This window comes from Bombus terrestris, chromosome 3 (genome assembly GCF_910591885.1).
Source record: "Bombus terrestris chromosome 3, iyBomTerr1.2, whole genome shotgun sequence".
NCBI classification, from domain to species: Eukaryota; Metazoa; Arthropoda; class Insecta; order Hymenoptera; family Apidae; genus Bombus; species Bombus terrestris.
The window spans coordinates 10,740,261-10,755,835 of record NC_063271.1 but is presented as its reverse complement, the minus strand read 5'-3'; the positions used below and the strand labels follow the sequence as shown (position 1 = coordinate 10,755,835).

At 32.4% G+C, this 15,575-nt stretch overlaps 1 protein-coding gene and 1 long non-coding RNA gene across 12 annotated transcripts in view; one reads left to right on the top strand and one right to left on the bottom strand.

Moving 5' to 3' along the window:
• LOC100645045 (ecotropic viral integration site 5 ortholog) overlaps window positions 1-15,575 on the top strand; it is a 30,007-nt gene that overhangs the window by 10,413 nt on the left and 4,019 nt on the right. For 3 of the 9 annotated variants that reach the window (XR_007227794.1, XR_007227793.1, XM_012321190.3), the window contains exons 1-9: window positions 3,148-3,284; window positions 5,491-5,724; window positions 6,880-7,143; window positions 7,305-7,569; window positions 7,707-8,069; window positions 8,265-8,942; window positions 9,075-9,557; window positions 9,654-9,752; window positions 13,787-13,942. Coding sequence is in view for 5 of the 9 variants with exons in the window: in XM_012321190.3 (XP_012176580.1) it covers window positions 3,220-3,284; window positions 5,491-5,724; window positions 6,880-7,143; window positions 7,305-7,569; window positions 7,707-8,069; window positions 8,265-8,942; window positions 9,075-9,557; window positions 9,654-9,752; window positions 13,787-13,942 (2,607 nt within the window). In the remaining 4 variants the exon portion in view is untranslated. Of the gene's footprint in view, window positions 1-3,147; window positions 3,285-5,490; window positions 5,725-6,879; window positions 7,144-7,304; window positions 7,570-7,706; window positions 8,070-8,264; window positions 8,943-9,074; window positions 9,558-9,653; window positions 9,753-12,399; window positions 12,468-13,786; window positions 15,492-15,575 lie in introns of those variants that run through there. The other 6 variants (XR_007227796.1, XR_007227795.1, XM_048414709.1 and 3 more) reach the window with 4 other exon arrangements.
• On the bottom strand, window positions 1,726-14,058 carry LOC125387218. 3 transcript variants are annotated; one of them, XR_007227798.1, is made up of 2 exons: window positions 13,938-14,058; window positions 1,726-2,185 (listed from the first exon to the last, which is right to left on the bottom strand). It is a non-coding gene; the product is annotated as an uncharacterized LOC125387218 (long non-coding RNA). The 3 variants fall into 3 exon arrangements; XR_007227799.1 differs by lacking the exon at window positions 1,726-2,185 and adding an exon at window positions 3,187-5,063; XR_007227800.1 differs by lacking the exon at window positions 1,726-2,185 and adding an exon at window positions 11,520-11,632 and having other exon boundaries at window positions 13,938-14,052.

Below are 15,575 nucleotides of genomic sequence, written 5' to 3'. Positions count from 1 at the left end.
AACAATATACATTATCAGAGACACTTGTCGTACCTACACAGCTGAATATTATGTGTCTCTAACACGAATGTAGAACGTGAGATATTCAGATATGCGATCAAAAAGTTCTGTCACACCTACAATTAGTTGTTACACTTTTGCGAGTGAAAACGAAACGGAACGTGGGTGGGAACCATGGGTCGGTGATCACGCGATTTTACCTTGGTTCTATTCTCAGACAGTTTAGAATTAATTTAACGAACAATTTTTACATTATAACGGTAAAAAAATCCCTACACGCGAGTTACAAATATATCAGTGATCATAGAATAGAGGCACGAATTGTGCAAATAGTTTTAAATTCCTTGATATTTCTCAGTGTTTATATTCGTTACTCGTTAATTTTTCATTGATTTGTTATTGTAAATATATCATACAGGACCGTTATTCGGTACATTTATTGGGAAATTTCAACGAATTCTACTTTATTTGATTTTTTATATTACAAGGCGTTTACGACGCGAGGTAAATTAGCGGATTTGCGATAAAATAAGTTGAAAATAAAAGCAACCTGAAGAATGCAACGCGTTTACCTACACTGTTCTCTTTATCTATTTAAATCTTCAATATCGTAAGAGCTGCGCGAGAATAATAAATATGGGAATTTTTAGAGATATTAAAATTAACACGATTAAAGTAATACTTAATCGGAATAATATTTATTCGGAATGGTGACGCGTTCGAATGTAATTACGTGGAATTTGTAGCAAATAAAGTAATTAAGAGGAAGAATAGACGGCGTTGGTGGTAACGTTCTGTAATGAATTCTACGCGATCCGTCATTCTAATTTGCGTTAATTTCAATGTAAGATATGAAAACATATTGGACTTCCTTCTCATTAGCATATGAAAGCAGCCGTTTGTGTGCTACTATACTTCCGATAAATGACTCAGTGTTCACTTACCTCTTTAGGAAAGCATGAAAAAAAAAAACAAAAAAAATAGAAGAATGTTTCTACCTATTCGAAAAGAAAAAAAAAATAGTCAATTCTCTTTTCTGCTCTCTATTTCTGACACGTTTTAACGTATCCTCGGACTACCAATATGTATTTTCAAGGTTCTTCACTAAGAGGATCACTATGTATCGTCAGTATCTATTGACAAACTGCATTTTCATCGAGAACCCTGAAATACAACGATTATTGATCGAATGACAAATTTATCGATCGTCCGAGATCACTTTTACTTCTATAAATCAAAACTACTGACTAATAGGTAAATAGTATTAGGTCATCCCATAAGTTCGTGCCGACTTTTGTCTATACGTTTCATATTTTAAAGAGAAGACGAGAGAACTTTTATCGAGACGGAACAATGGCCCTGCCAGAAGAATGGGAAGAAGTTGTACAACGAGAGGGGGATTACATTTTTTTCATGAAACTGAAAGGTATGTAAACGATCTTAAGATATATAGCCGCTCGAAAAACGGCACGAACTTATGGGATGACCTAGTACAATACATAGAACTCATAAATAATCTTCAGAAAATTATATAAAAGGAAAATTCAATCGGCTACCGCTGTTATTAAATCTCATTGAGATACTTAATTTTAATTTCCTACTTTGTTACATTAAACGCTACATGTTCAACGATTATTTATTTTTACTCGTAATATTGTCAGTTTAATTTACACTGTACGAATCACGCGAGTGAAAATATTTTCCCCAACAAAATGTGGAGAAGAGTGTGTCAATATGTTAGATTTATTTATCGTGTCCTGTGACAATCCACCGTACATTTACTTAAATCGATATATACTTGATAGATGATCAAGCACGTATTTAATTTAGTGCTATTTGTTGTACAATTGTTTATCTTTCAGTCCAAAATTTACCACGGAGACGTACTTATTGTACAATGCGATTTAATTTAGTAATACGGTTTCCAATCGACTGTCGAGCGATCATTTGAAGTATTTAGACGATATGGTTGCTGCTTGCGCAGATGTTCGTACACGCTTGAAATTCCACGGTAATTCAGAATACCGAGAAACACGTATTATCCCATCTCGCAGCCGATGTATGGCATATTGCCAGGAGTGTTTCTCGCGTTGCATTTGTTCGCTAATTCATTCGCACGCGCTAATTGCTCGGCTTTCTTCTTGACCTTTTGTTGTTCGTGCGCGTCTGCTCGCTTCGAACTCGACTGGAAAATTCGACGCACGAAAGTTTAAACGTGAATTTCAGTCATTTTTAGAAAAGATATTGAGCGATAAATGTACACGAAGAAAGCTGCGAGTAATAAAGACGAGCAAGCATATGGATTGTGATAGTTGAAATTTGAAAAATTAATTGCAGTTATTCTAAGAGAAGTTGTCGAACGAACATGAACGATATTGTAGGTAATAACGAGTAGCGGAGATATAAATTATGGTAGCCAAAGCGGGGAATATTTCAAGGAAAATTAATTCGAATGTTTGGTAGGAATAGCTAAAGGATTTCCTGGTTGGGAAAGGAACCGTGAAACTCTTCGATCGACTAGAGAAACTTCGGTCTCAAGGATAAAGTTGCGAAGCATATTAACGTTAGACAGCTGCATGAGTCATTTCGTAGGATTGCTCTGCAGATTCCAAGCATTCGTTTTATCTAGGATGGAAAGTAATGGAGGAAATTTAAAAGAAAGTTTAATTTCTCGTATTCTGGCAATTTTCTACGGTTTCAATCTAATCGTAGAAACTTTCGTTCGCGGAATTTTCACAACTACACTGTCTTTATTTAGAAAAATAAGCCTCTTAATCTTATCGAGTTCCATTGTTTTTGCGAATTTGCAAAACTCCGCTGATTTTGATACATTTTCACAATAATTATTTTTCCCGTTATCTTGGTAGGTGTTGCTGTTGCGATTACATTTCAAGCGAAATTGCTAATATATAATTCAATTTGAAAGATCTTCCGGTAAACCGAGAAAGGTTTATCTTAATTAACGTCGAAAAGTACGTAGAATAAATGTTTTCCCGTAGAAATTCGCCGACCTATTCGGGCAGAAAGTTATTCCAAGAAAAAGATGCTTCTGAACAATGCGAGTAACGTGGTTCCGGGGGAAATGGTTGGAAAATCGTGCGCTGCGACGAACGTTTCGCGGAAAGATGGAAAGTAATTTGGTAAATCGAAGGTGGCGTGTCTAAAAGTCGATTTTTCGATCGAAAGTTGCGCGAGTGACGGAGACGAGAAAATTTCTCGATGGTTCTTCGTGGTTTGCTGGCACCAGCGGCGGCGCGATGGACACGAAATAAAACAACGAAAAGGTAGAACGATTGCATTAATTGAAGTTCTTAATGAACGTTGGACTGCGTTCAAAAAGAGAACATAGATGAAACATATATAATGCTTGTTACGTTAGAGATAAAACGCGAAATTCAGAGAAATGGTGTTTTAATTTAAAATTTGAATTGTCTAATCCTTCTCGCAAAATATTTCAATAACATTCTTTAGATTATGGACGAGGTTGAGTCGTTGAAAATATTTGATGCGAGCTAAAAACTTGTAATTAAAATTTCAAACCGACTTGAGCAATCTAATAACGATGAACGACAATTATAAATTGTTATTGGAATTTTATTATGCTCGGGATACATTGAAATAAAATTGTAACGATAACGTGTATAAGCTTGATTATGTATAATCTTCATTATTGTATCTTGTATCTTATAGCTACGTAAGAATGAAAAATGTTAGGATGTTTTTATAATTATGATACATAGCGTATAATAAATAAATAACGATGAAAAGCATAATATGAATACAAACATTAATTGCGAAACACGGAATATTTTTTACATTGCCGGATGTTCTCTTTTTTTTTTTTTTTTTAAACAATGACATAATATTGTATCAATTTATAAAGTAACTTATTTTCCTTGCTAAAGATTAGCAATGCAAATCATCTGTCTTGTTGTTACGTTTCATATAAATTGCTTGAAAACGCTATTTGTTCATATTCAAACATACGCGTATAACAAATACGTAAAATAAGGAGTTGAGGAGCGCACGAGTTGGAGTTTTAATTGGACGCCTATGAAATCCATTCGTCGCTACTTGAACCTCATTGATCTTGCATGAAACGATATTTTATTTAACGACGAACGATTAATACAAGAAAATATAAAATCGATGTTAAGGCCGACTCGTTAACGAGATGTTTTCACACTTTTCCTTTTTATCCTTTTTTTTTGTTCATTAATTTCCACGTCGAAAAGGTGAGAGGTGTATACCGTACGGTTTATCGGCGATCTCTCTAACTGCGTAGACGAATAATTATGCCAAAATAGAAAATAGTATTTCGAATTACACGCTTTTCTTTTTCGACTATAATTTTCGCGCCTAACTCCATGTTGTGCCTTATTAAGCGCAAATAAGAGAAAAGCAAAGTGGCTAACGGTAATGTTAAGGAATAAAATTAAAATGTAGAAATTGTTAATTAATTCAGATTAACTGTGAATGATAATATAGTATCTTTTATAATAATCGTATCTTTTCTTTATATATATATGTAAATCGGAAATGAAAGGTAAAATTTCTTCAAGTAAGGTTTCGTTTTTGAGAAAATCGATTTGTAGATTTATAGATGTATGTGCTTTAAGTTATGTGCTTCTGTAATATGTAGAGAGACCAAAATCGATAAACCGATAGATACCAACAACTTGTCACGATAATAAACCGGTAGAATAGTAGATAATAAACCAGGACATTCGTATGTGTGTAAGCAGGAACAGAAACAGATATGTACGTACACCAAGGTTTATCATATCATTACTTCGAAGTTCAGTATACGCGTAAGTATACTTGATATATTGAAATGTTCTCAAAAAATCTTTTTCAATTAAATAAATAGAGTATTGTCTGTAATATTCTGTTCCTTATATAGACATTGCATTTATTTATTTTTTATGTACGTCTATTTCATTTAAGCCACAGTTAATAGTAACATGTACATATTTTTGCATTAGAAACAAAATTTTGTCACTTCCCAATGAGGAACATAGCAGCGGATGATTTAAACGATGAGGCGACAATTTCGTTTAATCCTAAAAACAACCCAATTATATATAACTAAATTAATAAATATAAGTTTTATCATGTATCATTATTACATCGTTCAAGGTATAGAATAATATTTTGTTGGTATTTGTAATACAAAATTTCCATCAAACTTTAACAATCACATTAATAATAAATAGACTATGGATGTATTATAAATTTACACCTGTGCGAACCTAAATTTTTATTTATTTATACTTCTTTGCATATGCTTTGTGTATATAATCATTTATAATTCTCCATAAATGCCTAAACATTGGTAGTTTACGAATAAAGTTATAATATTTTTTGATAATATTCCAAAAGAACAGGCCTAGAATGATAACAGTAACTGGCCTGTGGAAGGTATGCACATGTATAACATTTTTGTTATGTCACTTTACATGCTGACACGAAACAATGATCATCTTACAGGGGTCAAGAGAAGCAGGCAGCCGGACAATTAGGATTATCACGTTATGGACCGCAGGTGATGAGTGTGTTGTGTTTATGCACCACGATACACCAGCCGGGTCAGAACAACAATCAGGCCAGCAAGATACTTCCGAGCACACCACCGATCTCATCTGAGGAAGAGAGGATAAACTCGTCGCAGGAAATACCCACCGACGAACTGGCTCTATTAGCTAAGCTGGAGGAAGCCAATAGGTGAATCGTCGCGCTGACTAACGTTCAACATCGACATTGCATGTGCAAACGAATCGTGCTTTAGATACTGCGTATACATTGCCGCTTACACGTTCAATTATGTTGTGTTACGTGACTCAATATCATTCCATACACGATCAGTTGATTGTGAATGAGACAAGGTGTAACTTGAATGGGATGAATCGAAACATTTCTACATAAAAGATAGCTTATGTAAATCGAAAAATAAATACTTGGCGCTGTTCTGAATACAATAGAATATACTAAACTCTAGATTTTTTCTAAGCTTTCAATTCATTAGTAAATCTAGAAGAGGAAATATATTGTATGCGTTTCTATTCGATTCAACGATAGGTGAATAAAAACACTTTTAAGCAAAAAGTGGTTTACGTGAATGGAAAGACAGATATTTGTTGCTACTTTGAATATATTGACAGTCTTTCCTAAATTTCTAGCTTTTCAATCGCGCATCGTTGCATTTAGAAAAGAAGAAATGTTGTATGTTTCTATTTAACTCGATAATAGGTGAATACAAATAGATATTGAATTCACATTAATATGAAATCTTTTAATTATTATGGACAGTCTGTTTCTGTATTAATTTGGCAGTTATGTTTATCTTATATTTTTATATTTCAACTGATACTAAGAAAAAGAATAGAAAAGAATATATATACTCTTGCATTAATTAGGATATTTATTATAGTCTTGGGTTGTAACATATGAAAATATAATTTTGTATGACACTAACTATCCGTAATGTTCTATTAGCTGAGAGTAATTATACAAAGAACTGGCATTTGTTAGTAAAAAGAACTTTAAACTTTATAGCACCACTTGATCGTATTAGTCCATTATATATCTATATTTATAAGTAATTTTTATGAATGTCCGAAGTTAATTGGATTTAAAAATTCAAGTTAATTGAATTTAGCTAGATAATTGTATTTAACTAAAATTGAAATCTAATTGATCAACATATTTGATTTATATCTAATTCATCCACTGTTACTAATAAAGATGAATTTATTTCATATTTATTTTTATTTCAACCAAGATGATCAGATATCTCATATGTTACCACTCAATAGTGTTTTAACGAGATTGCATTAATGTGAAGTACATGTCTAAAGAGTTTGATGTAATTAATAACAGGCTTATCGAATCGGATGCAAAGTCGTTGAACTCGCTCCAAAGCAATCACAGTAGAAAAGGTTCCGACACATCTCAGGTGTCCGTGGCGTCGGGGGGCAGCGGAGGAAACAGCGATGCCGCACCCCGACGCCACAATTCAGCTGATGGTGAAGAGAATACGTGGACCCTATGGGGTCACATCGTCGCTGATTGGGATTATCATTGGAAGAAGAGGAAAGAGTTCGTCAAAGAATTAGTACGTCAAGGAATACCTCATCATTTTAGGTAATCAACTCTTTAGCAAAAACTTAAATTTATCAAGTTCATTAGTATCTTTGGATGATCTACGTACTCTTCTAAATTTAATAAGAATCAATAAGAAGTAAAATTATAAGATAAAAATATATTATAATGAGTGGAAAACTGATTCATGTTCATCGTTACAGAGGTATTGTTTGGCAACTATTAAGTGGTGCTCATGACTCTCCTGTGAAAAAGCAATTTGCTGAGTATATCAAGGCTACGTCAGCATGCGAAAGGATAATCAGGAGGGATATAGCCAGAACGTATCCTGAGCATGATTTCTTTAAGGAGAAAGACGGACTTGGTCAGGAGAGTCTATTTAACGTTATGAAAGCGTATAGTCTTCATGATCGTGAAGTGGGATACTGTCAAGGTTCGGGATTTATTGTAGGATTACTCCTTATGCAGGTACACTTTAATATTTGAGCGGGATTAGAGAGCTATAAAAGAATAAGAATAATTATTTTAAAGAAAAAAAAAACGAGGACATGGGATGAATTCTATTGAGTCAATCAGAATTAAATAGGTATATCAATTTGTTACAGCAAATGCCAGAAGAAGAAGCTTTCGCTGTACTGGTAGCGCTTATGCAAGAGTATCGTTTGCGAGACATGTTCAAGCCGAGTATGGCTGAATTAGGGGTGTGCATGTATCAGCTAGAACATTTAGTTGCTGACACCCATCCCGAGTTACACGCTCATTTTACGGCTCAAGGTTTTCACACGTCAATGTACGCGTCGTCTTGGTTTCTTACGCTTTTTACCACAGCGCTCAGCCTACCGCTGGCCTGCCGCATTTTTGACGTGTTTCTGTCCGAAGGCATGGAAATTATTTTCAAAGTTGCACTGGCCATGTTGCATTTAGGCAAGGAAGATTTGTTAAGCTTGGACATGGAAGGCATGTTGAAGGTAACTGTTTATTATCAGAATCCAACATCTTGCCCATAGATAAGAACATTAAAAAGATATAGAACATATTATGTTCATTTGTAGAAAAAAGTCAAGTATCGCAGGCTTGATAATTAAACAATGTTTTCTCCACACGTGGATTTACGTTAATACTGTTCTTATTTTATTAATATTTATCAGTTTTTTCGCGTGTAGTTCTTTCAGAAACAGCTACCTGGAAGAGGCGAAAAAGATCCTGATGGTCTCATGAATCTTGCCTATGGTATGAAAATAAATCCGAAAAGAATGAAGAAACTCGAGAAAGATTATACTGTGCTGAAAATGAAAGAGCAAGAGGAGATGGTTGAACTTCGTAGGCTTAGAGCCGAAAATAGGTTACTTAGGCAAAGAACTGAACTTCTGGAAGCTGAATCCGCGGAGTTGGCAGATAGGTTAGTCAGAGGTCAAGTTTCTCGAGCAGAAGAGGAGGAAACTGCTTTCGTTGTACAAAGAGAATTAGCAGCTCTTCGACACACGCATCTTGAAACCAGTCATCAGCTTGAGCAAGCTCACGAAGAACTAAGATCATTATCGCTTCTGCTAGAAGAAAATGTGACATCGAAACAATCCTCTTTGGATGAAATTTTGTCAAAGCAGGAAGCATTGTCACAAAAAGAGGAAATGATACAGTGTTTGCAAGAGGAATTGGTAAGAGTTCGACTACACGAAGCAGAGAACGACGCAACGATAAGGGAACTTAGAGCAAGAATACAAGAATTGGAACAGGATAAAAAGACGTTGCGTGAATCAACGCCGGATAATTCTGTTGCTCATTTACAAGAAGAACTGATTGCTGTGAAACTAAGAGAGGCAGAAGCTAATCTTTCTTTAAAGGTAATTCATTTTTTTACACGTTAAAAGTTGTGAATTTTCTATATTTATAAAGAATCGCTTAAGGTTCTCAAATATTTGTAAAGTATGTATTATATATTTAATAAACTTATCATAATATAAGAAATTTGTTAGGATCTTCGGCAAAGAGTAGTGGAATTGAGCAGTGCCTGGCAAAGGCATCTGCAAGAACATCGTTCCGCTCAGAATCAACCTGCAAGCGATTCCACGCCGAAGAAACTTTTGTTTTGGGAGAACCGAGGACATGAAGTGCAAAAGTTCGAAGAGGATTTAATGACAACCAGAATTCGAGAGATGGAAGCTTTGACAGAAGTGAAGGAGCTTAGACTTAAGGTTATGGAGCTTGAAACTCAAGTGCAAGTTGCCACGAATCAACTTCGTCGACAAGACGAAGGAGGGAAATTAATTAAAGAGGAATTAGAGGCTGCCTTAGCTAGGGAGAAGGAACTTACTGCCAAACTACGGGAGCAACAACATAAATATTCCGATCTGGAGTCTAAGATGAAGGATGAAGCTATGATGGCTAGGATACGTGATGCAGAGCATGCGCAGCAAGTGGCTGAACTCACCCAGAAAATATCTCTTCTTGAATTAAAAGTACTATTTCTTTATTTGTATTAATTTCTTTAACGATCCCAACATGAATATTTATATACAGATATAGAAAATATGGATTATCCCTATTTTTTACAGAATGAAGAGATGCACGCGGAAGGTGAGCTTAGAAATAATTTAGATGACAGTGAGAGAGTCAGAGAATTGCAAGATAAAGTTGCAGAATTAAAAGCTGAGGTATGTGAAAATTCTTTGCTTTATTCATGCTGCATTAATGAAAGCATTGATTACAAAAGAAAAAAAAACTGCAGTAAGAGGTGAATGAAAGAAACATTGTTAAAATGTTATTTAGAGCAAGATCCAAATTTAACCTTAGTATTATATTTTTTGCATGTATTGCTCAATTTGTTCAGGATATTTTTATTATTTCTATAAAATTTATCATTAAACGATGTTAAGTTAAAAATAGAACCATTCATGTGAATCTCAAAGAAGCATACAGTATTTTAGTACTGAAAATATAGCTGCAAATGCTTTCAATTATGCACAAGTGTAATTATTATACATATTTATGATCGACGATGATCCTCGTTAAATTTCCTTGATTATAATTGAATCTTATCTCTTTGTTTAACGTATTAACTACACTAAGTTCAAAGTATCAATGGTAGAAGTAATGATGGTAGTTAATAAAGACGTAGAATTATGATCTTATTACAGTAGTTTAAGGTTTAATTTTTATTCAATTTGCTATTAGACTGCAACATAGTAAATTTTAAAGCTTGTAGAGTTACATAACTATTAAAACATATCGTACATTTGGATATAGAAGTAACTCGAGTTGTTAGTCTGTTATAGGATCTTGATTTCTTGTTTCAGTTCGTCCGTTTTCATACTTCATCGATTTAAATCCTTTCGTCTATTTTCATATAATCATATACATAAATTCTATACAGTTGTCGTGATACATCATCATGAATCATTGATACATTTAACATTTCTAACAAATAATTTTTGATTTTAGTATTTTTAATATTTCTACGTGATAAAATAATAAACTTTATTTGCATAGAGATGATATTTTATTAAATTTTTTGTTTCTAGGATTTTCTACATAAAATCATCAATTTTAATGATACTTAAAAATCATGGCTAAAGTTTTTTCATGAGAATTTTGTACAATTCACTGTGACAATTTTTTTTTTGATCATGTTTACATATCTGTGATAATGCACATTTTTTGTAACACCATCTTGTGAAGTACCCATGTTTTTCTCACACACATTTTTTCTCTATCTGGAAGTTCATATTTATGGGGGTTTAACACTATTGTTGCTCTTTTCTGTTGCACTGTTAATTCACATATCACAAAGGATTGAGATGTGATACAAAGGATTGATGTGTTTCTAATAATGTTCTAACTGACTATCCTAAATCCTTTCAACAAGAAGGATATATGAAAAAACATGTATATAAATCAATTGTATTTGTTGGGTGCACAATATTACGTCTATCGTTATAATATATAACATAAGCGAGGATGTAATTTATGCTTTCATGTTATTGTGACTCACAAAATTATGCACCAAATTGCACCTCTTACTGCAATGTAATGCTAATCGTCACGCTGATAAACAACTTTTTTTTATTGATAAAATCATGTGCTATAAAAAATTTAATTACAATTTTCGTTCCAGAATATTTTTCTTTCTGCTTGTAGGTGTAATATTAAAATTAATATGAAATCTTATTAACATTATTTACTATGATATTAATTAATCAATGCCGAGATAAACGTTTTATAATATTTCCAAAATTAATCAAACTATGTGACACATACTTTTCATATTTGTAATTAACAATTAACTGTTATGATAAAATATAGCTTTTTTCATATTTTTCATATTAAACAGATAACATGTTCCTTCAGAGGTACCTGTACACATTAAGAATTCATTGTGCTTTCATCATCAAAAGTACATCTGTGGTTGTTTTAATCCTCTCCTGATTTTGTGTGAATTTTCTGTTCACATAATTTGTATGAATTTTTTAAGTCATGGGAGAAATTCTTGACATGTAAAAGCTTTGAGGTGCATTCACAGCTTGTTATGTCTCTGCTGCAATGCAAAATATAAGTAATAAATGTCGAATCGCTTCTAAACTTAATCGTGGTTACGATAGTCGCTCATTTAATGTTATTTTTTGCATTTATGAAAATAAACTAATCATCATCATAACTAAACTAAAATTTATATCTTTGAGGGCATCATAATATAATAAAGTATGTATTTGAATAAAATATTTATGTTTTAATTGTATTGTACATTGAAAATTTGCAATAAATTAATTACAAGATTTTAAAACTAAAAAATATATTCTATCTAAAATTTATTATGAATTTTTTTACAACATTAAAATAAATATAAGTATCAAATTTTCAATGTTTTAGCATTAACATTTAAGGCGTTTTGTGTAGTCACATATTAAAATCACTCTATTATAAATCAAGCTTGCCATTTATAATACTAATTGTGCTTCAAGGACATTGTATTAGATATTGAGAGCTAGCACAGCACGGAGTAACAATTGGTTCTAATTCTACAAGTAATTTTAATTGGAAAAAACATGCAGAAAGTATGATTTCGAAGATACACCTTCAAAGATATCTCATTTATTTTAACACCTTTTCTTAATTAGACATTCAGCAGAAATGCATTGCAATATATGCTATTAAAAAGATATATCAAGCAAAAACAATCATTCATGTAGAAAGATATAGTATGAATGGAATTCTTATTGTGTAAAGGTACCAACCACTAACACAAAGAAATTAATGGTCTTGTAAAACTAACCCTCTATTGCTGTGTTATCTCTGTCTCCTTAGTTCCCTACGCCAATCACCAGCCCGGAGACTGAGCCTTGGCGCTGGCTCGAGTAAGTCTTTACCCATCCGTAAGCATTATTTTCTTTCCATTTCATGTTTGTAGCATGACGACAATGTGTACAATATCAAAAAACTGTATTTTCTTTTCATATAGTTTTGTACATATATTTTATGAGATAATTACATGCTATATTAAAACTACAGGATAATTTATCCTTGTCTATAATAAAGTGCTATGAGACTCAGAAAAACATTAAAATGAATTTCGATCTCGTCCTAATATCTCCTTGAACTTTTCATTCATCTACACATACACATATACTTCCCCATTACATTGTTTTCTTGTGCTGACTTACAATTGCACATCTAACAAAGCACTGATTTAATTCACTAACTGTGTTTGATATATGCTTGCAACTTGCACATTGTAATCAGTGTCTGCTTGCTTTACTTTCATTTTTTTCACTAATTTATCACAAGTGTAAATAAAGTTTTTTATTGTAGAAAGAAATAGGAAGGACATTTGAGAAGTGCTTTAAGAACATTTATAAGCAATATTACAGATATCTTTATGTAACACATTGCTTAATCAATGTGTTAAGTAGTGCATGCTATCCATTATAATTTTCCACACAATTTTCAACTCTGTGTGCTTTATATGAAACATAAAGTTGATGCTATCAATAATTTATTAAATATAGTAGAAGAAATGGATATTAAGGATAATTTAACAGTTAAAAATTTGTGCTATATTCATAGAGATGCACTATCGAATAAGATTATTTTCATTTAGAATTCTAGTAAAAATAACTACTTGATAATTTTTTATTATTCTTTGTTGCATTTTTTTAATGAATTTTTGAACATACAAAAATAAAATGCATGGTAATCATATTTGGTTCATGTAATCTTAATCATTTATATTTATTTGTTGCAACTTTTAAAACACATCATCATCTGATTTTAGACAACTTTCATCGCCTTAAAAAATGGAGTGAAAGACTTCAAAAATTAAAAAAGTTAAAAGACCAGAATAGAAGCATCTGAATAAATTTCATAAAGACTGTATACATTATAAAAATTACATTATTTTGTGAAAAAAAAGTACCCAGAGATGGTAATCTCACAAAATTGTCCTAGAAATAATTTTCAACAGAGTGATTGTTATAATTAATAGAATACCAAACCATACAAACTAGAAACTACAATGCGCATTTGCCTAACAAACTAGAAAGTAGTTGAACCATCTCAAATGGAATACTTTTAGAAAAGGAAGCATAATAAAGCACATTCCTTTTAAAAATGATGATGTACATCTGCAGAATCTCATAAAACTCCCTCTCAATGAAATTTACAAATATTACTGCATGTTAAATGTGTGTCACAGGTCATGAGGCTAGAAAGCTGGAAGCAACGTTGGACAGGCAATGGTGGGCAAAATGTAAGAAGTTTCAGTGTTGACACTGAAAGCGAGCTGGACGAGCGGGATCTCAGAATTTGTTTACAGGATCATATCAATGCAACTACACAGAACTCACCAGAGGTATAGAATTCCATGCATACCAGACATTAGGCAGCTAATTGTCGTTCGAACACACACAGAAGTATTCCATATGCCAGAGCAGATGGGACCTTTTACGTTTCATGATCATGCTTTCGCTGTAGAGAGAATACGACGAGTTATAACACACATATAGAATATTATAAATCGAGAACACATAGGAATAATAGCGATATTATGTTTTTAGTTTACGTGTAATATCACTATAGCTCGTGATGTATTAACGACATAGTAGTAATTAAAATAGGTGTAACCTGGCGGTCATTAATAACGCAATATAAAATTATCTGACCCGGATCGATCATTTGTTGCAATCAGACTTCGAAGTAGTATTTATTTATAAAATGTGTTCGTTTAATACAGAATGGTGTCTAGAGTGTCTCAATGTCTCATAGACATTTTGTTCCAATAACATAGCAATTAACATTTGCAATTTTAATTATTTTATCACGAATCTCCGCAAAACCAGAAACCACCTTCAATTAATTCCATTAATTTTTATAATAGACAGTCCATTGCATTTCGAAGTCTGCTTACAATCGACGAATATTATAGGTTAAATATAACTATGTGACGCATAAACGACATGTTTTTATACGTATTACGCATTCTGTGTATTTTTTGTAATTTAAACCAAATGTAATTCCATTTAAGGAATTGTATATTGAATAGAATGAAATCCGGCGACGGGGGAATCGGAGTCTTGTACGAAAGACTAAGAGTCAAAAGGAAAAAGAAGAAAACTGATAAAAAAAAAAAAAAGAAAAAAAAACGCGTTTTTTCTGATGCGACGGAATACTTAGAGTCTCATTAACAAGTCGCAGTAGCGTATTACTCCGGTTTGTAGAATATTATAGGAAAACGAAACAATAAAACAAAACACAAACATATATCAGTAAATAAAGTATACCAAATACTCTTTGGATTCATCAGTATTCTTCTCGCGTACATTCGCGTATTTATAATACGCTAAAAGTAGTAAAGAAACGACACGAGGTTAATTTCAAACGGTCCAACTATTGAGTGGAAAACTTGCGCACACAATTAAAATACAGTACTGTGCAAAAATCTTAGGTTATTTTCTTAGTTTTTACATTTTGCTTTCCAAAAGTGATTGAATGTATGGTTGGCATTATTTTAATACTATAGTTACACCTAGAAAGTTAATACCTATCTTTAAGTAATTAATATTTTTAAGTCATTAATAATATTTAATTATTAAAAATTAATATTTTATTCGTGAATTATGTTTTTATAATGCCATAAATATTTGATAGTATTTGAAACAGAGTTCTGCATGTATTGCAAAATTTAAAAAAAATTTGTGAATCAGTAAAGGCAGCATCTTGAATAAAATATTGAACAATTCGTTTCCATATAATAACATATATAAAACTTTTTTTATTATAGTAACTAAAGTAACAGTAACGTAGATAATTTGGGATTTTTTCACAGTATTATGTACACATACACAAACATTCACATTAAACAAGATTAGAAAAGAAAAATGATCTTGATTAGATAGAGAGGGGTAAGTAGGCGCTATAAAAGATTCGTAATTTCGTTAAAATTGGATCTAAGCAGCTGCTGATCGGTGAAGGGTGAATCGGTGTTC